This window comes from Thermobia domestica, chromosome 12 (assembly GCF_964235325.1).
Source record: "Thermobia domestica chromosome 12, izTheDome1.hap1.1, whole genome shotgun sequence".
NCBI lineage: Eukaryota > Metazoa > Arthropoda > Insecta > Zygentoma > Lepismatidae > Thermobia > Thermobia domestica.
The window spans coordinates 44173644-44198084 of NC_137465.1; the positions used below are offsets into that span (position 1 = coordinate 44173644).

General features: G+C 36.5%; 1 protein-coding gene across 1 annotated transcript; it reads right to left on the minus strand.

Annotated features, from left to right (window-relative positions):
- Positions 1-10904: 10904 nt before the first annotated feature.
- Positions 10905-11543, minus strand: LOC145665940 (protein GVQW3-like). The gene has a single exon (XM_081733046.1). The coding sequence runs from the start codon at positions 11541-11543 to the stop codon at positions 10905-10907; it is 639 nt and encodes a 212-aa protein (XP_081589172.1).
- Positions 11544-24441: the final 12898 nt, after the last annotated feature.

Genomic DNA, 24441 nt, shown 5'->3' on the forward strand with positions numbered 1-24441 from the left:
GGTCTAATTCGGCTAGAAGTTGTCAGTATCCCTCCGCGTAACGCGAGATCCACAAACGGACTGATGTCGCCCTGAGTATAGCGTAGTTGCTAAAGCTCTCGTCTTTGATGAGAGTGGCAAAGGTTTCGATTCCCGGTGGGGACGCTCGGTCGAAAAAGTGTAAAGGTGTTTTTCAGGCTAGCTATCATGAGTGAAGTTTTTCTGGATTTTTTACCCTCATTTACACCAGGCACATGCCGGGCCGTTTCCTCGGATAGTATGATCTCCGAGGGACGTCATCCCTCGTATGTGACGGACTGACATGGTCATAGATGGCGAAAGCCCAAAAATCTAAATCCTAATCTCCCTAACGAACGGAGTAATAGAAAAACGTTTAGTTAATATTTATAATTTGAATATACAGTGGACTCTTTTTAATTCGAAGTCCAAGGGGACACAAAAAAAACTTCGAATTATCCAAAATTCGAATTATCCAACAACATTCATTTTCACATATATAACAACAAACAAGCCAAAGTACTGTGCATCAAAAACATATTCATATGGTGTAGACTTTACCTTTAAAGCAGCTTATTATTTGCGTGATCGAATAACGCAAACTAACAAACGACATTGACTCCACTTAATTCAAACTACGTGTACAATGGAAAATATATTTACGTACAACACTACGACATACATTGAATAGCGCAAACAAATAAACACCAGTAACAATTTGAATTTTCTGTTCTCACTTTTAAGAGGTCGTAAACCTCATTTGCTTAAATTTGATTGTTTTTGTACGATCAATAAATCTTGAATTTCATGTCTTGCGTGGAATACGATATTAATAACATTTGATTGACTTTATCAATAATTCATCTTAAATTTTCAACCAATTCTGAAACAAGATGAGATTGGCACACGTTCTCTATCTTTACTTCTTCCCCAACTCACCTTCATCTTTATCATTATATAGATTTTCTATTTATCTTTTGTATTACTCTTCTCTATCGCTGCATCTGGATAACTGAAAATACGTCAAAACTGTATTTCTCTGTTTACATCTGTCCAACGTTAACAATTTTCAACCTTATTTACTTCGAATTATCCAAAACATAGGTTCAAAAGTTCGATTTATCCACGATTTTTTTTACTATTGTTTTCAATATAGTTTTCAAGGGGAATTGACTTCTGTTCGAATTATCCAATATTTCGAATTATCCAAGTTCGAATTAACGAGACTCCACTATATTGTGTAATGACTTGCACATCTTTAAAAATTAATAATGTGCTCTTTGTTGTGTTCGTACAATCCCTTTATCAAATTTATAGTTTTTATCCTATGAATCATGCAACAGTAAAACAATCTTTGAGTGGCCCCGCGTAGCGTAGTCGCTAACGCTCTCGTCTTTGGTGCAAGCGGCCCCGGGTTCGATTCCCGATGGGGGCACTCGGTCGAAAAAGTGTAACAGTTTTTTCAGGCCAGCCACCTTGAATGAGGTTTTCCTGGGTTTTCCTCATTCACACCAAGCAAATGCCGGTGTGGTATCTAACTTATAGGTCCCAGGCCGCTTCCTTCCTTCCCCAATCCTTTCTTCCTTCCCTTTCCTCAAACGTGACGGGCTAAATGGCCATGAGATGCCGAGAGCCCAGAAATCTAAATCCTAAATCCTAAAACAATCTTTGAGATATAAGACTTAGGTTAACTAGTGTTGCTTACGAGACTTGGGAAATCTCCCGTCATGATTGTCTCGAATTTGAACATACAAGTATACTTCTCGTCTCGTTTTCAAGACAAGAAGCGAGAAGAGACGAAAAATTTCTTCGTGTCGTGGGTCATAGGAGGAATCGTCAGTTTTTAGCTTTGTATCTGACCTCGAAAATTCCCGCACACTTATATTAAGGTTAGTGTAAAGGGATAAGTTTTGCCGATAGATGTCACTACAGTCTTCCTATCTCTCCCATGTATTTTTTTACCTTTTACGAAAATTTACAATTTCTTTTATAAATTTCAACCTAGAGACTTCAAATTTTTAGAGAAGGAACTTCATAACCTATTAAAGGGAACGATCCGTGCCGATTTTTTTATTTAGAATTTTCTTCATTGTTGAAACAGCTTCATTGTTGAAGATTTGGATATCCATTTCAACAATCAAGCCATTTCAACAATGAAGAAAATTCTAAATAAAAAATCGACACGGATTATTGCCTTCGATAGATTATGAAGTTCCTTTTCTAAAAATTTGAAGTCTGTAGGTTAAAATTTGTAAAAGAAATCGTGAATTTTCGTGAACGATAAAAAATACATGGGAGAGATACGAAGACTGTAGTCCCATCTATCGGCAAAACTTGCCCCTTTAAACCAACCTTAATATTAACGAAGTTGACCTAAACCTATTTTCCAAAAGAAGATTGAAGCTTATTTTTTTGGTCTATCTCCCGACACGATAAAAACCAGAATCCCAGCAGCATACATGTAGAAACCATATTGCGGACTGGAATTTGCCAAACTATCTGCCTTGTATTTTATGCGAAAGGTGCCTAACTTTTTTATGAGTTTAAGAAAGCGTGCTATGAAATGATACGACACCAAGAAGTTAGTTTAATAGAGAATATATGTTGTCTTACTCCTTTTTACCTGCTTATTTTGTCGTAAGTTGAATACTGATCGGCAGTTTTGTCTCTTCTGTAATGGAGCAACGAAGATAAAAGACATGCATTTTAATGTACAGATGTGAGATCTAATATGAATGATAGACCGAAGTAATGAGACTGAGTATAATTCTCTCAGTCTTATGCATTAGATAACACATGCGAATGAGTTTTGACTAACTTAACAATGGCGTTATGGGTGGTGAATGTGGGTTGCTAAATATTAATAGGACGTCTTATCTGTATTGGTTTTAATGAGCAGTTCTCTGCTCGTGAAAAAGCAAATCGAATTATTACTTTCGAATGAGGATAAAAATGAAGAAAAATCTTATAATTAAGGCGGGAAATGTTGAGATTTTCATAGATTGACTCTTTTAACTCTTTAACGCGCCATTTTTCCGATCACACTGATTTTTTTTTTTTTTAATTTGGAGTGGTTTCGGTATAGGAAACACGGGAATTCTTTTTTAAAAATAATGCAAATAATATGGGGTCTATGGGATATTTTATGGTGTTTACATATAGGGTCTATGCAAAGTTACGCGTTAACATCTGCAAAGTCCACTAAAACCAGATAAAAATCAATAAAACGCAACGCATGTCAGCGTACTTGCACTTTTGCACTCATTACACATCTGTCTAACAGAAAAAATCAACAGTTGAAAACCTGTCCACATAAACGAGCAAAGAAAGCTCAAAAATGACAATATGGCGTAACTCCGCGTGCAGCAAGTAAGACCGAGTCCAACGCTGGCTTACTATGACATCAAGCGGGAAATTCAGAACTTCATTAGTGAAAGGGCATCTTAGCTGATATGCAAAGCTGCTTTTCTATGTCCGAACTAGAAAGTACTTGTGCAATACAATTTCAAAGTAAACTTTTCACATATGCAATTATGCAAAGCTGCGCGCTAAAGGGTTTAATATCCTCTACATATCTGGTGATGTAAATATACTAAGAGAGCAACAGAAAGAAATGCAGAGGTCTTTTTAAACGCTTGCAGGAACATGAGTTTAGAAATAAATATAGAGAAAACTAAATACATGAAGTCCATTGGGATCGTAATACTGCAAATGAGGATACGTTAAAATATCAAGTAATACTTTCGACAAAGTGGATATTTTGAAATATCTAAAACATTCTACAATATGTTGTTTTACGAAGACAACAAACTTTACAAACGGCTTTAGTAGATATGGAAAATATTGCAAAATAAAATAATAACGAAAACCATATTCGAAAAAAACAATAACAGACTAAAATGTCGATTAAAAGGAGGGGATTTCTGCTATTAAAATTCAGTTCAAAATCTTTTGTCGTTGCGAATTCTGTCGAGAAATTTGAAGCTTAGAACATATGAAATAATAATCATGGCTGTTGTTCTGTATGGTTGCGACACATGGTCGCATACTCCGAGGGAAGAAAGTAGACTGAAAGTATTTGAGAACAACATCCTGAGGCGAATATTCGAACCCAAGAGGAATGGAAATGGAAAATGGCGGAAAGTTCATAACAAGGAACTACATAATTAATACCGTCTACCAAACGTTAGGGTCATCAAGTCTAGGAGGCTCAGGTGGACAGGTCATGTAGCCAGAATGGAAAAAAAGTAGGAACGCTTTCAAAGTTTTAACTTGAAGGCTAATTGGAAAACGACCATTAGGAAAACCTAGAGGCAGGTGAGAGGACAATATTAAGATGGATCTCACAGAAGTAGAAATACAAAGTAGAGACTAGATCCAATTGGCTCCAGAGTTGGCGTGGGTCAATGAAAACTTGATCCACGACCCACTGACCCACGACCCATCATGACCCACCACCCACCATGACCCACTCTGACCCACCACCCACCGTGACTCACTCTGACCCACCATGACCCACCACCCACCATCAACCACTCTCATCCACTGTGACCTACTCTGACTCACCAAAATCTCATCAACTCTTACACATAATCCACGGCCTCTTTTACTGACTAAAGAGTTTACACTTGTAATGAAACCAGACTGTGAAACTGTCACTAATCGGAGTTTGAATTTCTACGGTCAATCGCTCAAGCACCACTCTGTTACAATAAAGATGGATCTGACCTTTACGATATAAAATGGTAAAGTGTTTGTCAATGAGGAAATTGAAGCACTTCGAGGTGGGGGAAAATTAGTGTGTGCCTAAAATATACTTGAACTAAGAGAGTATTCTTGCGAGTGTTAATTTCTTAACACATTCCAAAAGTAACTTCTATTCGCAGAAAAATACTTCTGTACAATATGGAAAAGGTTATGATTTCTCAGTTCACAGTATTTTTCTCCAAAGACTTCAAAAATCAGTTTTCCATAGCGTATAAAAGTGCTCGGGTACTGTCTGTAAGAACATCTCCATAAAGTATGCTCATAATTGTAATCACTAAAACAACACGTTAAATTTAAGTTACAAATATGCATAATTGCAATTATTAGGAATATTTATTCAAAGTAGTTTACCTTCTAGTTTATGAAAAGGAAAGAAGAGACATTAAAAATTAGGTACAAAGTTGAAAAAACACTAGGGATGGGTACGAGCGAGTTTTCTTTGAAACTCGACTTGACTCGAAACATACATCTTTCAGCTCGACTCGAGAACTCGACTCGAAAACTTTCCTCCAACTCGACTCGAATTTGTTTCGAGTCGAGTCGAGCCAAAACGAGCCAAATCCCGTGTGTAGTCCTAAATACTCTCTTCAAGTATCCTACATAGACAATATAATTATTATCAATGATACTACTATAAAATATAATAATAATAATAATAATAATAATAATAATAATAATAATAATAATAATTATTATTATTATTATTATTATTATTATTATTATTATTATTATTATTATTATTATTATTATTATTATTATTATTATTATTATTATTATTATAACACCATGTAAAAATATGAAGTGGTTTGTATCTGAATACTAAAACTAGTTGACTGCCAATCTCGGTAGTCGTGAAGTCTAAGAGGCAAGGACTTCGTTCACAAGGTTCCGGGTTTATATTTCGGAGGAGGGTGATGGTAGGCATGGGGTCATACGTTTTTAGGACCCACCAAATTAATTGTCCTAAGATATAAAGTACATTCCCAGGGAAAGTGGATTCCTTGGCATCTCTACCAGAAGCTGGTAGACCTGTGCCGACTCTGTGCCGACTCTAATGGTGCAATTGGTTTAAATGGGTCGGCTCACGACTCGCTCACCACAGAGCCGATCTCAGAAAAATCGTTTGCATGTCATGTCTACTGAGCCGATGGCTCACCTCAAGCGAGCCGGCTCGAGCTGATGGCTCACCAGAGCCGAACCAAACGAGCTGATGGCTCATCCCAACCAAACCGGCTTAAGCTATCGGTTCAATTGAGCCGTGCCGATGGATCATCCCAACCGAGCCGGATCGAGCTGTTCTCTCAGTTGAACCGAGCTGAGCCTGTTGACATCACTCACTGCCTGGGGTGGGCTTCTGCTTGGGCTCAAAAATTCGACCGTACAAGTCTCAGCCTTGATAGTAAGATCTACACAGTATACATACTTTATCGGTGCTCAGAACATTTGAGACTGTCTCGTTATAAAAATCTATTGTCCCGTTATCGAGACGAGACGAGACGCGAACAATGTCCCCTCTCGTGAGCAACATTAAAAGTAATCCACTTTACTACTTATATTTCTCATGGCTTTCGCTTTCTTGTCTAGTCAGGTCATGATTTCAAAACGAGATGAACGAGCGAGCCATGTATCAAACTCGACCTCAAAACAGTGACTCGACTCGGAACTGGACTCGAGAAAATTACCTTTGACTCGATTCGTAACTCGACTCGAATTCGAGTCGTGTTTCGAGTTGAGTCGAGTTTTAGCTCGACTCGTGCCCATCCCTAAAAAAACACAAATAAGCCATTAGTAATACAAGTATACATTTTCCATAACTCGTAATTTGCCACCTTAAAACAAATCTGAAATCGGGTTTATTTCCTGTTGGCCTCCAGGACTTTTTCGTGGTAAATCATCCGCAGCGGAATGATGTCCATCCTTCAGCCAGGAAATAACTAGCTCGTCTACTTTGAACTTGTCTAGCGTTGGGCCATTAACATTGATGAACAACAAGTTAGACAATGTTTGAGCACTTAGTCTATTTCTAATGTTATTCATCTATACATTCATAAGGGGAAATCCCCGTTGGCACTCAGTCGTGGAAATTTGTAATACTCGACAATCTGCTTACTAGACTTAAATCTGATAACGATTTTTCTTGGTCAGTTTTGAAATACTCCGCAAGAAGTATCACCTCTCTATCACCATACAACATCTTTTCCATATCGACCATGTCAGTTGGCAATTTCGACTCATGGAGAACAGAAACTTCATCTACCACATCTTCGATAGGAAATCTTGTGCATAAATTATCAATTAAAACCTGATAAACTGATGATTTCTTATTCGTTTATAAATTTAGTTTTTGTAATTACACATGAAAGTTTGATGTCATTACCAAGTTCCTCCCCCCCCCCTTAGAAGGCAAAAGAAAACGAGGTTTCAGAGAAGTGTTCAGAGGTGTCTGAGAATTTCCCCCTTCTTCCCCTTCATTTACCACACTGCTGTTTGTTATGGGCCAAATTACGATGAATTCCAATTAAATTATCATAGTATAATTATTTCCTTGTTGAATTATAGATACTTTTCAGTGGAAAAAGGGATGAAATTTGAAAGTCCCAAATCAAATAAGTAGACTAACGTAAAGGAAAAAAGTGTAAAATTTCCCATATAATTATGCATACAATCAAAACTAAAATTTCCGTGTACTTAAGCTTACAGTATAAATTTTGTGTCTATTTTTCTCACAACTTTATGGGTTGATTGCCCCGTGTTGCAAGCGCTCCATATAATAAACATAAGCTTCAGCAATTATTATAGTAGAAAGCAATGGGTATATGAAGCGAAGTACTGTATTTTTTGTTTCTGAATTTTTTTCTTAACTAATATCGATCATTTTTGATTATTTTTACAAACCAACTCACTTCCAATTTTCCAAATATAGAAAGTGTCCCCCCCCCCCCTAAAAGGGAAATTTTAAAAAAATGCTAGGACAGATTCTGTTTATTTTTAATAAAGAGTTAATACACTGAACTTCAGCTTCGTAAGTTTAACGGCTTGCGAGATACTCATTTTTTCCGCAAAAATTCGGATCCTCACTACCTCTTTGTATTATAATGAAAGCAATATAACATCCCAGTTTGGATTAAGGCCTAACTATATACCAAAAGTCATTTCATTTGACTTTGTAATTTGGCCGTTATGATCAGGCACACATAGTTACATTCAATTTTTTTAATAATAACTTATACATTACTGTGATTCAAAAATGTATTTTTCCAGTAGTTAGCTTCTCTAAAAACCGACAGGCCTCGAAAGCCAAGTAGTGGTATAAGTCTTATTGCTATTAATACAATTACAAATACCAAATCCAAAAGTGCCTGAAGTTCTTTTTTCACTTAGATATAGCTTACTCACCTTAGGTAAGCAGACGGAAACAAATGGAAAAGGAAGGGAAATGAAGGTCTTGAAAGTAAAACGAAGACGAATTTACCAGTCTTCAGAAGATACTGTCTACAATGCAGTAAGCAGAGTGAGTCGTTAGGTCAGACTGAGTCGGTGGGTAGTAGTGGGTCATGGTGGGTGGTGGGTGGTGGGTCACGGTGGGTGGTGGGTCGCAGTGGGTCATGGTGGGTGGTGGGTCGCAGTGGGTCACGGTGGGTGGTGGGTCACAGTGGTTTAACGATTTTGATCATATTTCAGAAATAATCGTATATTACAACAGGCGCGCACCGATAAATTTTTGCTGGAAGGGGCCCAAGTTTTGGGGAAGGGGACCAATACTACAAACCACTACATATAATGTACTGTAGTATTGATCAAGTATTATTCTGCACCTGTAAAAGACGAAAAGTAATAGAAAAATACTTTCATCTATATTTTCTGGGAAAGAAAATGATAGAACCAGATTGTTTTTATAAGAGAAAGAGTACAGATAAAGTGTAAGATCAAATTTCCCTGTTAAACAAGTATAATTTTATTGAGAAAGTGTACAAATGTATGCACAGTTAGAAAGTTTTGGGGAGTCCGGAGCCGGTGGACAAGGGCGCCGAATTCTCTGTATTTTTTTTGGGGGGGGGGCATTCCTAAAAAAATACATATAACAAGAAAAAATACATATTCATAAAAATACAGAGGGCCATGAGAGCTTTGGGGGCCCCGTGCCCCCCAGGATCGGCGGCCTTGCCGGTGCCCCCCCCCCGTCCTGGGTACGCTCCTGTATTACAGTCATTTCTCACGACTGATTAGAGTTAAGTATCTCTTTGCAGCACCGAAACTATTTGAGACGTAAACCTGCAGTTTAAGGTGGAATCGGAACCAGAGTAGTGTGTTCAGAGTTCAAGGCCTTCCCACCGGAAATCCAACCCGGATTCAAAAACGTGCGCGCTAGCAACTAGACCGGTAGAGAATGAAATGCAGAAATAATAGTTTATAGTTAGGACTATTTTCATTCTGCCGATTTTCTCAAAAAACAACTATACCTTTTTTTTTCATTATTTCACAAATATGCTACAATATGAGTAATTATTCATACTCTTTGAAAAAATTCAAAAGGATAATTCAAATTGGGGGAGTATCTGCTCTGATTCGAACAGGCTGGTCTTATTCTAAGTTGTATTTATAATATGACTTAATTCACACTCTAAAAATGGTATTGTTAAATTGTCGCCAACAATACCCATATACTTCTTCTTCTGTAGGACATACAAGACATGGGACCTCTTTTTCTCTACCTAGGTATGTATAAAAGAAGTCCTGACTGGCTGATTGTTCAACGACCAAACCAAACCGCTTAAGCTACGAACTTGAAATTTGGACAGGGCATATGATTTCTGATGTAAGGTCCCGCTAAGAAAGGAGTTCTCATTAACTACAATTATGAAGTGTCGTCTTCGCTAATACCATAATAAATAACTTGATAATAAGGTTATATTTCAGTATAAGTTCCGTCTTAATAGGCGCTTGTGACTGTAGTGCAACATTAACTTTTAGGTTTCCAAAATAATTTATTCATTTATTTTTCTCGACTTTCTCGAAAACTACACATGAGGATTTACATTCACCTATATCATTTTGTTCATGTCAATTAAATCTATCAATTGGTATATATATAGGGTGTTTCAAAACAATACCGACAACATTTGGGAGATGATTCTGACAGCAAGATAAGACAAAAAGTATAGACCAACCTGGGTACACAAATCTGGGGCTGAGAAGTGAGTAGTATAAGTCATAAAACATAAATTTCACAGGAGAAGCAAAAAAGTGTTTTCAAGAAAATATTTTGTTGAATTGCGTCGATTGTTTATTCATGGAAAAATTGTTCACTTCCTGCGTTCCTGTTGTCCGCATCTCAAAATGTTCCTAGTGTGCCTTGTATTAAAGTAAGGGAAAACATGATAACTCAATTTCGGCCAAAAAGTGACTTGGCTTAGTTTACCTCTCAGCCCCATAAATGTTTCCTTTCGGAGTTATAGACAACCGAAAATATGAAAAAAAAAATGAACTTTAAAGGTCCATAGCTTCAAAACTATGGGACTCGCCGTAGTCGGGTCAAGACTCCACTTAGGAGCTAATATATGCGCTATCCAAAAATATATGTTTCAGAATCCTAAGGTACTCACACAATAATTTTTATAGAGGAAGTTTGACTATAGGCATATATGCTGTTATACGAGAAACGTTTAAGTTTAACCGGAAATCTTTTTTTTTTTTTTTTTTTTTTGTATATTTGTTTGTTTCTTACATAGAGACAACATGGGAATCAATTACTATTCTTTTCAAGGTACTTCCCACGGACATACTTGTCCCATTGGTGTGGGACTGCCTGTATCCCTGCGCCATAGAATATTTTGGGACGATCTTTCAGCTGTTTCAGCACTTTCGTCTTGTTGTAGAATTCTGTCTTCCCAAGTACCCCTTGAGGGGACCAAAAACATGGAAGTAGATTGGGGCTAAATAGGGTGGTCTAGGATCTCCCAACTAAGTTTGTTGATAGCTGTGACCGTCGTCGTGGCAGTATGTGACGTGCGTTATCATGCTGAATGATCGCAGTATCCTTCACCGTCTGTGGCTGTTTTCTTCTCAAAGCCTCTTTGACTTTGGCGAGGAAGAGGTTACTGTAGAACGCCGCATTAATTATGGCTCGGCGTGCCAGGAAATCAGTTTATATCACCCCGTCTTTGTCCCAGAATATCGTCAGCATCACTTTTCCAGCGGGAGCTTGTGCCTTGATTATTTTTCGGCGGCGGCGAATCTGGTTGTCCCCACTCAATGATGAAGCGCTTTGATTCCGAAATGTAATAATGCACCCAGCTATCATCGCAGGTTATTATTTTTGCAAGCAAACTCTTACCTTCTCTCTGAAATCGCTGCAGATGCCGAGACGAGAACGTTAACATGTTTGGGACCCATGTGGCTTTGATTTTCTGGAAGTGCAAGTGCTCGTGGATGATCGTTTCTACACTTCTCACGCAGATGTTTGTTTTCGCATTCAAATCTCTCACAGTGATGCGCCAATTGCTCAGAACGAGCTGCTTCACCCGACAAGTGCTGGTTTCGTTGACTGCAGTAGCTCGGCGTGGAGTACTGGCCGCGTTGAGAACGGGTTCCCTTCCTGCCTTGAATTTTGAACACCAGTCGTACACTTGCGATTGAGAGAGAGTTTCTTCGCCATATTGCGCACTTAGTCTCCTGAAAATTGCAGCAGGTTTCGCGCCTTTTTTCAAGATGAACTTGATGCAGTGCTGTTCCACTAGGGCCACCAGCTCCACACTGCCAGGCTCGTTACTATCCTCCATCACCGCTCTCTGAGACTCTATCTCCTCAACCGCCCGTTGACGCAGAAAAGTGTGAGGACTACCCTATCACAGGATGTTACTCGGACACCAAGCTACGCCCAGCAATACCTGGAGAAAAATAAATTCCAGTTATAAATTGAATATCCCTCGTAGAATATTTACATTTCTTTTTCTTTTTGTTTTTTTTTTAAATATAATTACGAAATTATTTTGTTTCCGTTTTATATTCGTTTAATTCTGTCAATTACCTCTATCTCTTACATCCACATAAGAACAATTTTAAAATTGTATTTTTGAAGCTTATTTTTTATGCCTCTCTGCACTTCAAGCAAATATTACGATATTGCATTTTATATGCGTGTTTATCTAGCCTATGTCTGCACATGTATGTATGTGTTTGTGTGTGTGTGGATATGAATGCTAACTATTTGATAACCGTGCATATTAAAGCGAATGTAATTAAAAATGAGCTGCCAACAAAAGGTATTTCGTAATTATATTTCCACCGAAATTCATATCATTGTAGGGATTTCCACTCTACCCCCCTCGCCACCCTTTTGGCTCCCCTGTTTTTGCTCTTTCAGTTATATTAGTGAATTACGTGGCATTTCAACAGAAAGTACTCCAAAGGGCAATATACAGGAAATGAATAATTTCTTTTATTATTTCTTTCTTTCATGCCTCTCTGACGACAAGGATTCTATATCTCTTTGTTCCTGAACAAGAGTAGTACAAGATTAAAATTTCTCCATTTATAATAAAATTAATATTCTTTCTTTCTTTCCGAGAAAAAATAGGTAAGTACTTTCCATTCTTTTGTCTTTACTATTAAAATTTAACTATTCGAAATCATTATATATCTTATAAATATCATATCCTACGTAAGAAACTTTTTTAATTTTATTTTTTACTCTAACGAACATAGGAAAGTGAAAAACGAAAGAAAATCTTGTAATGATAAGATGAAAATGAAACTGGAAATTTCGATCGCTTGCTCCAATTACAAAATGAAATATTTCAGTTTAACGTCCCACGATTATGTCCTTTAGGCCAAAGGAGACGATGATTAAGGTAAGTGGATGGTGATGAAAGACTTGGTGGAATGTGGGAGGAAACGGGAGTCCCCGGAGAAAACCCACGGGCACTATGTTATCCATCACAAACTCACTTGGTTCCGGGATCGAACCAGAGACCCAACGCACCAGAAGTAAGCGCTCTATACCGCTTAGCCACCGTTCCTCCGCGCTCCGATTACAAGATGCAAAAAATTTCATGTTATAATATTCGTTAATATCGTAAAGTCCCTACCGATCGCGTAATGGAACATACACACACAAAAGTGAAGCATGCATACTTTCGAAAATATCCATGTTACATTTTGTTAACACGAGGTCTAGACTGCAAACTCAGTGAAAGAGGGTTAATAATAGGTTTCCTCTAGAATAAGGACAAATATCATAAGGGAATCACAAAAAAAAAAAAAAATGACAATTGTAACTGTATCCAGACGAATAGGAGCGTCCCGTGGGTGGAGGAGATGGGCATTTGCACCAGGGCCCGCACTCGAGGGCCTGTGGTATGGGAGGAAAGAATTAAACCCTTCAGGAAAAAGTAACAAGTTTGCTATTTCTTAGAATTCAAAATTAGAACTATCTTTTGTAAGATAGATAATTTTACGACAGTATAGTATTAATGTCGCGAAGTGCACTCGTAATAAGTCGATTGCTTTGGAATTTAGCGTCTCTTCAGCGTCGAGGCTATATGAGACGATCTACAGCTTAACATGGGACTCCAACCACATGAGCTGTCATCGGGTATCGAACCCAGATATCTTGCACTAAATGTGTATACGCTGCTAATCATATAGCCACGATGAGGTTCTGCCCTCATAATCAGATTAGGCTTATCTATGTGAAACAGCCGCGTATAACGTACTTATTTAGTAATCTCATGTAATTATAAAATTGAGTTTATTCGCGTTTAGTCTAAATCTTATTGCTACTAAGATCAGCCATCGTATAGTTCTCAATTAAAATGATACTACAATCACTTGTTTCTCTATTTGTATTATTATTATTATTATTATTATTATTATTATTATTATTATTATTATTATTATTATTATTATTATTATTATTATTATTATTATTATTATTATTACCTTAGAACAAGGCTGTAACATCCATCTGCATTTATCCATCGCACCTGTAAAGAAGAATTATACAATTATATTTTCTCCACTTGATCGTGTGTCATTACCACAGTATCTTGGGTATAGTCAGAAACAAGCGCACACCAGAAATTCTTGTTGTAAGGGTTCCAGTATTACAAGACACGTCGTCTATGTAGTATTGAGCTGGTTTATTTCCAATCATAGGCGACGCCATAGTGGATGCCGTGGGTGCAGCTGCACCCACATTAACTTCGATTTTCAGATTCCCAACATTCCTTTCTATTTTGTATATTTCTTGTTTCCTATGTTTGCGTGTATTGGAGTGACTTTTTAAGTCTTTCATAAGTTACTTGCTATCATACCGTGTTTTTCTAGCTTTTTTTTTTTTAAAAAGTAAAACTTAGAGATTATTTTCTTTTCGAGATCTTAAGGCTTAATAATGCAAAGCGTTCTGGAAACAATGTTAGGATGTATTTTCGCATCCTATCCTGCACAAACATTACCAAAATCCTGGCGCCATCTATGTTTCCAATTACTCATTTTACATCCGAGAAAAGGATATGTGATTTTCAAGCACTTCCACTAATGTTCTCAAGAAGAAATGATACACTGTAAAAAAATTCGTTGTGTTATTTCAACGACACGCCTATATGTTAACACGATTGTGTTAAAATATAACACAAACCGGTGGTTGGAACAACTCACTCTCCACGTGGAGTTGTGTGTCAAATACCGGTAGTTGAAATGACACACTGCCTGTGTGCTAAATCAACACAAGTGTAGAATCTTCGGTGTTGTTTTCTACGTGATTGCCAAATATGTTGGACATCTAATACTAATTATAAAGACATGAATTGAAGTTACTGGCAAATACAGTAGAAAGAAATACTTAAACAAATCAAGGTATACGCAAATTTTCAACATGGAAACCGCGCGTTGTGTTTTCAATTGTTTTACATAATGTTCCTGAAGAAATATGTCAACAGCAAGAAACAACATCGTATTACTGTGTCACTTCTATACTGCACTAGAGCTCACCAGTCAACACCGGGGACTGTGCTTCAAAAATGGCGGAAAACAAGTAGAATCACGATTAAGAGGCAAACATATTATAAGGATATAGGTAAGAGTTTCATATCATTCTTGAACAAAATGTTGGTGAAGGTTGTGTTTCACACCATCAAGAAATACTTCACAATAAATGTTGTGGAGGACGGCAAAAAATTTTATGAAGATTTTCTATATGAAGTGTTCTGTAGTTTACTATTCTTATTTTAAAATTACAAGTAGAATCTTTGGTAAGCGTAAGCATGGACATCACATGGTTTTTCAACAAAGAAAAATGGTTACATCAACAGCACACAGAGTTATTTCAACACCGAAACAGGTGTCTAGCAACACAAAAGTGGAGTCGAACTAACACCAAAAACGGTGTTAATCTGGTGGTCTGACTGAATTTTAACACAGGGAGTGTTGAATTGACACCAAAACGGTGTTACTTATACGACTTTGACCTTGAATTATGACACAGATTGTGTGTTGAAATAATAAGAAACTGATCTTGAAGTAACACAGGGACTGTGTTATATTGATACTTGACATTGTATAATATTAACACAAAATAATTAACACACTACACGCTGTGTTACTTTCTTCGTGTTGGCGCAACACCTCCACAAATAACATTCAACAATTTTCTCCACACTACCGATCCTGACATGGTGTCGAATCAACACCGAAAATACTAACACAGATCCGAATTTAACACCGCTCAACACCGGTTGTGTGAAACGCCAACATCACATAGTGGTAGTCACGCTAGAACCACTGCCCTGTGTTAAAATTGAGTTGAATTGACACAACCATTTTTTACTGTGTATAACTAAGCTTTTTTATGATATAAGAACAGAAAGAGTACAGATGAAGTGTGAGATCAACTCTTTAAGGGTCTTCACTACAGCGAAATTAAACTACCGCTAATTTTAGAGTTTTTCTGTAATATCTTTAAAACAAATAAAAATATTCGGAAAGTAGAAACGTAGTGAACTAGATAATACGATTTTGCGTGTGATACCGTTATCACAACTCATCTATCTGCTTTCGATTTGTAACTGTAGAAAGATTTAGCATATTTTGCGGGTTCTGTAAATAGTGGGATACTAAAAGCTGATAGGTAAATTGTGTAAAGGTATCACATGCAAAATCGTATTGTCTAGTTCACTACGTTTCTACTTTTCGAATATTTTTATTTGTTTTGAAGATATTACAGAAAAACTCTAAAATTAGCGGTAGTTTAATTTCGCTGTACTGAAGACCCTTAAGCCACGACAATCTTTCTCTGTTAAGGAAACTATAGTTTTATTAAGAAAGTGTACAAATGTCCGTCCAGTTACTAAGATTTGGCAAGGTCCGGATCGGATGAAACAGAACATAAGTATTAAAAAGATTTACGAAGTTCTTTTTTTTTGGGGGGGGGGAGTCCAGACGCGGAAAATCCCTCCGTGAGTGCGCCTCTGCTCAGTAAACAGTACTTTTGTTTGCTTTGGAGTCATTTTCAGCACCGAGGCTATACAGGGTGGCCCAAAAGTAAGTATACACCCCTGCATTGATCAAAAAATGAAAATGAAATGAAATCTTTGAGTTTTACGTCCCACGATTATGCCTGTTAGGCTAAAGGAGACGGTGATGATGAGTAATGAATGAAAATGGTGGAATGAAGAAAGTGGGAGGAAACGGGAGAACCCCGAGAAAACCCACTCACACGGTGGTTGTCCACCACAAAGTTCACTTGGTGGGGGCTGGGATCGAACCCGGGACCCCAAGCACCAGAGGTGAACGCTCTACCACTGAGCAACCGCGGCCCTCATGCATTGATCAAGTATAACATTCTAGTTTATGTATTTATTTGCTTCGATTGTTCTAGGCTTAAGTTATAAGTAAAAAGACGTTAAGAACAAATAATAAATTAAGTCTACCTGTTTGATAACAAAAAGAAATGATATAAAATACAGTGAGCTGATCAATACGGGACTGTATACCTACTTTTGGGTCACTCTGTATGGAACGTGACAGCCTATAGCTTAACAACGTAAATTCCCTTCGGAATCAAGCCCAGATCTTCAATATCGAAGGCGGTAACGCGTTCCACTTAGTCATGAGGAAACTCTAATACCTGCTTTGCTTGCAGACTGGTGCTGTTAAAATGTTTCTAATAACATCCTGCTGTTACTCCAATATCCGATTATTCATTATTGGAGTAGCTTGCTGGTGCTGTTCGAATAAATTTTTCTGATATTTTTTCAATACCACAATATTCGATTTATTTTCGATCAATTAATGTATTCGAATAATTATTCAAATTATGTTTTTTCTCGAATTTTAATAGTATTATTCCAGACTAGAGACGCCCTATACACGTTACGAATTTCTAATCTTTTCCTTTCGTTTAAAAATATATCAAACTTTATGTCAATCTTAGAAGAGTGTAAGGTGCATTATACTGTATCTCTTCTGTAACATTTAACTTCAAAAAAGCTTGTATCGTTTACAGCAGTCCTTCTTACTTTTAGACAGCTGTTTGCTTCATCTATAGAAAAACTAAAATAAACTCCCTTCGCGAAGAAGTCGCGTGCAATGCTCGTGTAGTTGACATAAGCCAGGATCTGTGTGTACTTTGGAAGTCTATTAATAACCATATCGACGGAAGGAAGGAAGGTTTAGGTGTTTAAGTTGCAGTTGCTTGTATTAAAGATTAAAAACAGAAAAGAAAAGAAAAGAAACCGAAAGAAGGAGAGATTAAAGAGCTGTGAATAGTAAGGAAACATCTGTTTGTGTCCCTGTTGCTGGCAGATACACTACACTTGGGAGAAATAGAAATGCTACTCATTAAAAAAAGAAAAGTTTTAAAGAGATATCTGTCATCTGAGATACTTTTCCACCAATTTTCAAGAATCTTAAGTGGCTTCCTGCAGTCGTTATGTCTCATAATGGAAATTTACAAAAAAAGAAAAAGTGTTTGTGTTACAAAACTTTTAAAAGAGGTTTCATTAGTCTCTGTTTTAACCAATACACGTGCAAATTATTAGCGTACGTAAAATCAAACATAAAAATTCTAAAACAACTAGCCGTTTTGGATTACTTAGTACAAGTCGTCGTGTAGAGATGTTTTGTCTTCCAATACTATATGTGTTAAATTTTTCGCCTCCCACCTTCTGAAAAGTATGAAGTTTTAGTAGTCTTTCATTCCGTTTTCAATATGTGCTTTTCGAGCAATGTGTAATTGTATTTTTTGTAATTGTATTTATGTTCTAATTAACTTAGATTGAGAATTTCTATTACTACAGTTGTTTACACTAATGTAAGGTTTACGAGGTAAGATATCGTTGCATTATCTCTTCCAACATTACTAGTCAATTAAATGTCGTACATTTTATGAGAATATGTTGTTGCAAGCTTCAAGAATCTTCTTTGTCTATGTTTACGGACATTCTGCCATCTGTCTAACGCAAATCTAGTTATTCTTCTGATAACTTTTCAAATTAACGTTTGCTTCAATTTTGAAATACATATGAGATTTTGTTTTTATACAGTAAAACATCGATAATCTGGACCTTGATAAACCGAACGTCTGTGAGGTTGTTCCGCCCACTTAATAAATTCATATTTTTTTATATTTACATCGTTAGTTTATCGTTGGTTCCAGGACCGTATCGACAGAAGGCTAGGGGGACCAGGCCCCTCTAAAATTTTACGGTAGGCTTGCAAATGAACCATAATATGCTGATGAACTATAATATAGTTGGATCAGCCCTCCTAACTTCTACCGGGACTCCCTACATTTCTGAGCTGGCTATGAGCCTAGTTGGTTCACGTTAGTTTTGCTAAAATTATTGTTCGTTTCGCAAAAATACACTGTTCATTGGAAATATAGATAGGCAAACCGACTCTATGGTTTACCACCCACAAACGAATCTTAACATTCCTCCACTTCATAGTTAGTTTATAGTTAGTTTCGCAAAATATACCCTTTTTATTAGACAAATAAAATTGTCCGCCAAGTGTGAAGTTAGCCCGCTCATAAACAATTTTCATAACATTCCACCTGATATCGTTAGTTCATGTTAGTTTTGTTAAAATTATCGCTAATTTCGCAAAAATACACGTTTTATTTGAGAAATAAAGTTTCCCGCCAAGTGTGAAGTTAGTTCTCCCACGAATAATTTACATAATTTTCTACCTCATATCGTTAGTTTCGCAAAAATACACTTTTTTATTGGAAAAATAAATGGGCAGGCCAACTTCCCCACCCACAAAGGATTTTTAACATTCTTCTATGTATACCGTTACTTTATTGTTAGTTTTGCTAAAATTCTTGTTATTTTCGAAACAAAAAACATGTTCATCGCTCAAAAACTACATATCGTCGCATGAGAATCAGAGGAACATAACTTCAAAAATGCGGTTTTCGTTTTTTTCATGTTTGGACATAATTTTGAAAGTCCCACCTGATGTAAATGGAACGTAACGTCATCTGTTCTCCTTGTAGATCATTTGTTGTAATGTAGCTCAATTACCATCTTAATAAAAACACATCTTTCTAAGAAAATAATATTTTTGTCCTCTCGCCCGTAAAACTACGAAAATGGAGTTACGTTCCTCTGGGCCTCATGCAACGATATGAGAATTTACCATCAGACATGTCAATTCGTTACGCTCGGTGTCATCCTATCGATTGACATATGTTTATCTCCGCACAGCATAGTAATTAAATTAAGATTTTTTAGAGCTGATTGTAATTCTGGGACTTATTAATCACGTTGTGTTCTATAATTCTACTTGTGGCATAATAAGTGGCTTAATGAAAATATATGTTGGTATCTGTTTCATCTTAATAGATTATGTAAAATATCTATTTTTAGCTTTACAAAAAATGCATTTTCTCGAAAATTACGCATAATAATTTATATTCAGCCATATAATTTTGTTCAGGTAAATGAGATTTGTTGATTCGTATGTGTATCATCAACTTGTCACGGTTTATTATTATTATTATTATTATTATTATTATTATTATTATTATTATTATTATTATTATTATTATTATTATTATTATTATTATTTTAATAATAATATTTTAAAATATAAATTATGATGGAATATTATTATTAAAAATCTAAATAGAAACACAAATAGTGGTTATTACTTGCCTCGTCCGGCAACCTTCTAAAGCCAAACACACAGTTACGTTGTTAGATCTATATATTCTCAATTTATACCTTTACTATTAAGACCCTTGTATAGAGCGTGGCGCTTTATAGTTCAGAGACGTGGACATTGAGAAAAGCTTAAATATCCAAGCTGAAAGCATTTGAAATGTGGTGATGGCGCAGAATGCTGTGCATATCATAGACCGAGAAGAAAAGGAATAAAGACGTACTAAAGGAAGCTAATAAAGGATGACAAATCATGAAGATAATAGGAAAAAGAAGAAACAGCGTGATTGGCAATCTTATTCGGCACTCTGATTGGATCACCGTGTTGATGGAGGGAAAGGCGGTAGGAAAACCAGGAAGAGGAAGACCAAGGATAGAATATCTAAATGCAGTTACGAAGAAAAGACCTTATCAGAGTATAAAACAGTTCTCCCAAGGGAGAGAAAAGTTTAAAAATTTCCATGTTGCAGACCAACCTATGGTTGAGATGAGAAAGAAGACGACCTTTACTATAATCACAGTTCATTAAATTGATCGTATTCCACAAACTATCACAAGCTTACATCACAATCTTACATCTTACTACATACATTAGAAATCTTGCTAATAAACTTCTCTGATCAATCTATCCGTTTGTTTACACATGCAATACTCTCTCAAAACTACCGTAACATTATGTGCCATTTTTGAAAGCACTTTGTGCCCCGCTCATATATCCAACAATTATGCATCCTGTTTATAAATACGTTTTTATTTTTTCCCTTTTCTAACCCAACACACAATGATTATTTTCGATATGAGACAATATCTCTATTCTTTGTCGTATGATTTCATTCAGTAGCACACTAAAAAAACAGAAAGTTGAGCAATATGCTGTGTGTGTGGAAAGAGAGAAAGTTGAAAGACTAAAAAAGAAAGAAAAAAAGAAAAAGAAGAAGAAACAAGAGTTGATTCGGGAGAAAAGTGTTTTCTTCTTTTTCTCGTCTGCCTGGATTCGCTCAATTCGTGTCGCCAGGTAACGGATGGGACTCAGATTTCATTTTAGTCCAAGACAGATGAAGATGTGATTCTGGGACTACTTCAACTAGATTTTGAAGCCGGATACCAACGAAAGAGAAATATCTCCCACCTCATTTCTTTCTCTATGTCTATCTGTCTTTTGTGTCTTAAAGAGAATCTGTTCAAATTTATGAGAAATTTGTTTTGTGTAGTGCTTGAAAAAAGTCGTCTTTTTCCTCAGATATTCAACCTGTAAGACATTCAACAACACTATTTACGGAAAGGACAGAACGAATTTAAGGAAAGAACATTTAATAGAAATATTATGATTTAAAAGTTTAAAAGCAATCAATAAATTACAATTGAAGAACTTCAAAGTATTATTTAACAATAACATTACAATTAAAGTGCCTTAAAATGCTTCACACAGGGCCGGATTTAGCATTTTGGTGCCCCTAGGCCCAATAATTTTTTCCGCCCCCTAGTCTGGTTAAAGTTACTTTCCTAAAAAAACCTTTATTAAAAAATTATATCAGGCCTATATGTTAATTGCTTAAACACCACTCCACGATGCAATTTTATCATTGCAAGTTTTTTGAGGAATTTACTTGGTTCTGGGCTTAACAAAATACCGTTAATGTATTAACAAAAGATTGTTGAACTTTACCAACAATTATTTGTTCCAATGAACTTCAAAATCAGAATGCTTTATTAGCCTGATTTTTTTAATCAATTCAAAAAATATGTTAAGTTATGGTTATTTATTTTTATTTCTAGATATTTCTTTTTACTTTTTTCTCTCGGCCGTGCACCCCCTGGGAGCTTGCGCCCATAGGCCCGGGCCTATTGGGAAATCCGGCCCTGGCTTCACAGTAATATTACAATTGAAGGACTTTATAATTGTTTTTGAAAAGTTTAAGATATTTAGTAATGTTATTATTCAATAATTTAAAACCAAACATTTATGACAAATATAAAAAATAAACATAAAGTACACTAGTTAACAAAGGTTTTGTTACATAAAAGGAAATACCTGTTCTTAAAGGAACTTTTTGCGCCGAATTCGAATATGCACTCGGTTTTTCTCCATCACGTACGATTTTCCCGTAACAGAGGGATTTTCGGGAAAATCCCTCAAAAATTTCCCTTTTCGTTTATTTTACACCCCAAGATTTTGTCCCCTTGCATATACTAACATAGAAATTATACCTAAGTATACTTTGATTCATATTTAACAAACCCTCCAAGTTTCGTAATAATCGCTTTATTCTTTCTAGAGAAATAAATATGTTTGTATGTATACTGTGTGTACTGTTTATTGCACCTTATAGTAATGCTTTCAGATCTCTTAAGTTGAGGTAAAACGTTTTGCTTTATTACCACAAACATATATATAAAATATAATACAATATAATTTACAAGTGTGACAATTTACAATAAACAATAATACAAATGTACCAAAAGGTCATGAAAAGACAATCAAAACTATCACAATATATGAAACTTCCATTGGGTTACAAAAACGTACACTACTTCCTTCTTTTGTATGAAATATTGCATTCTCTAACAAGACCCCAACAATAGTCCCCCATCATTGAAGGGTCCCATCGTCCCTGGTACCTTTTCTCCATTGCCATTATATCTTGGTGGAATCTTTCCCCCTGTTCGTCGCTGAGAGCACCTAGGTTAGCAGGAAAGAAGCTGAGGTGGGAGTGCAAAAAGTGGATTTTTAAAGACATCCTACAACCCAACTCTTTGTATTTCTGTATTATGTCCTGTACGATTTCTGTGTAACTCTCAGCTTTGTTATTGCCCAGAAAGTTGCGCACAACACACTTAAATGCTGTTCAGGCAGCTAGCTCAGCACTGTTTAACTTGCTGTCAAAGCTATCATCAAGCATTAATTTCCTAATTTGGGGACCAATAAACACTCCCGCTGAAATCTTAGCATCACTCAGGTTAGGGAACTTATCTCGCAAATACTTGAAACCTTCACCAGATGTGTCCATGGCTTTGACAAAGTTTTTCATAAGTCCTAACTTGATATGAAGTGGCGGTAGTAATATCTTATTAGGATCTACCAAAGGAGCGTATTTGATGTTGCATTCTTCAGGTACGTAATTCACTCTAGGTTCCCATTCCTTCACTTCGTAATGTTTGTCATCAGCTTGGCTATCCCATAAACATAAAAAACATTGGTACTTCGTGTAACCGCACTGCAGTCCTAATAAAATACCAACTACCTTGAGATCACAACATATTTGCCAACAATGGTCCTTGTAATTTATAAGATTTAGCAAAGTTGACATGGTGTCATAGGATTCCTTAATCTTCACTGAGTGCGCAAGTAGTATAGAAGGTTTTTTATTTCCATTATGTAAAAGGACAGCTTTAAGGCTGACCTTTGACGCGTCGATAAATAACCTCCATTCTTCTGGAACGTAAGGAATTCCTAGCTCCGCCGTCAACCCATTTATATCCGTACATACGCACACATTATCTTGCATTGAGAAATAGCTTGAAAATTGAACATGCCTTTTCCTGTACACTGATATGTTCGTTTCTGCATCCAATAAGTTCCACTGCTGGAGCCTTGATCCCAGAAGTTCCGCCTCTTGTTTTGTCAGGTGCAAATCACGGACTAGGTCATTAAGTTCACATTGCCGGATGAAATGTGGCTCGCGAACACAGTCAGGGATGAACGTTGGATCCTTGGATGTACATGTTGATGTCGATGGTTCATCAAGGTCATGATCATCATCAGAGTCTTTTGGCCATATCTCTTCTCAGTTGGTAGGGGGCTCGGGAAGTGGAAGTTCATTCCCGTGCGGAATAGGTCTAATTGCGGATTTAACGTTGGGATAACTTATTGTGTATTTGCTTTTTTTAGAATGTCCCTTAACTACTGTGAGACAAAAATAACAATCATCCAGATGGTTGGTGGGTTCTCTCCACACCATTGGTACAGCAAATTTCATGAACCTCCGTTTCCCTTTGGCCCATGCAAGTAAAGTGACGTAGCACGACGCACAATTTACAGAGAGCAATACAAGTGTGTTGTTGACTATTGTAAATATTCATTTTTATGTCTGTGTTTGTAGTAATAAAGCAAATCGTTTTTACCCCAACTCAGGAGATCTGAAAGCATTACTATCAGGTGCAATAAACAGTGCACACAGTATACATACAAATATATTTATTTCTCTAGAATGAACAAAGCGATTTTTACGAAACTTTTAGGGTTTATTAAATATAAATCAAGGTATACTTAGGTATAATTTATATGTTACTATATGTAAGGGGACAGGAGCTAGGGGAATAAAATATCTGAAAAAGGGAATTTTTTGAAGGAATTTCCCGAAAATCCCTCTGTTACGGGAAAACTGTACGTGATGGAGAGAAACCGAGTGCATATTCGAATTCAGCGCAAAAAGTTCCTTTAAGATCAGGTGATTTTTCTCATGTAACAAACAAAAAGTTTAAATTTGTTAACTAGTGGTATTGACACATTAAT

Coding starts and splice junctions, on each gene's coding strand:
- LOC145665940 (XM_081733046.1), bottom strand. CDS start 11,543: ATGGAGGATAGTAACGAGCCTGGCAGTGTGGAGCTGGTGGCCCTAGTG.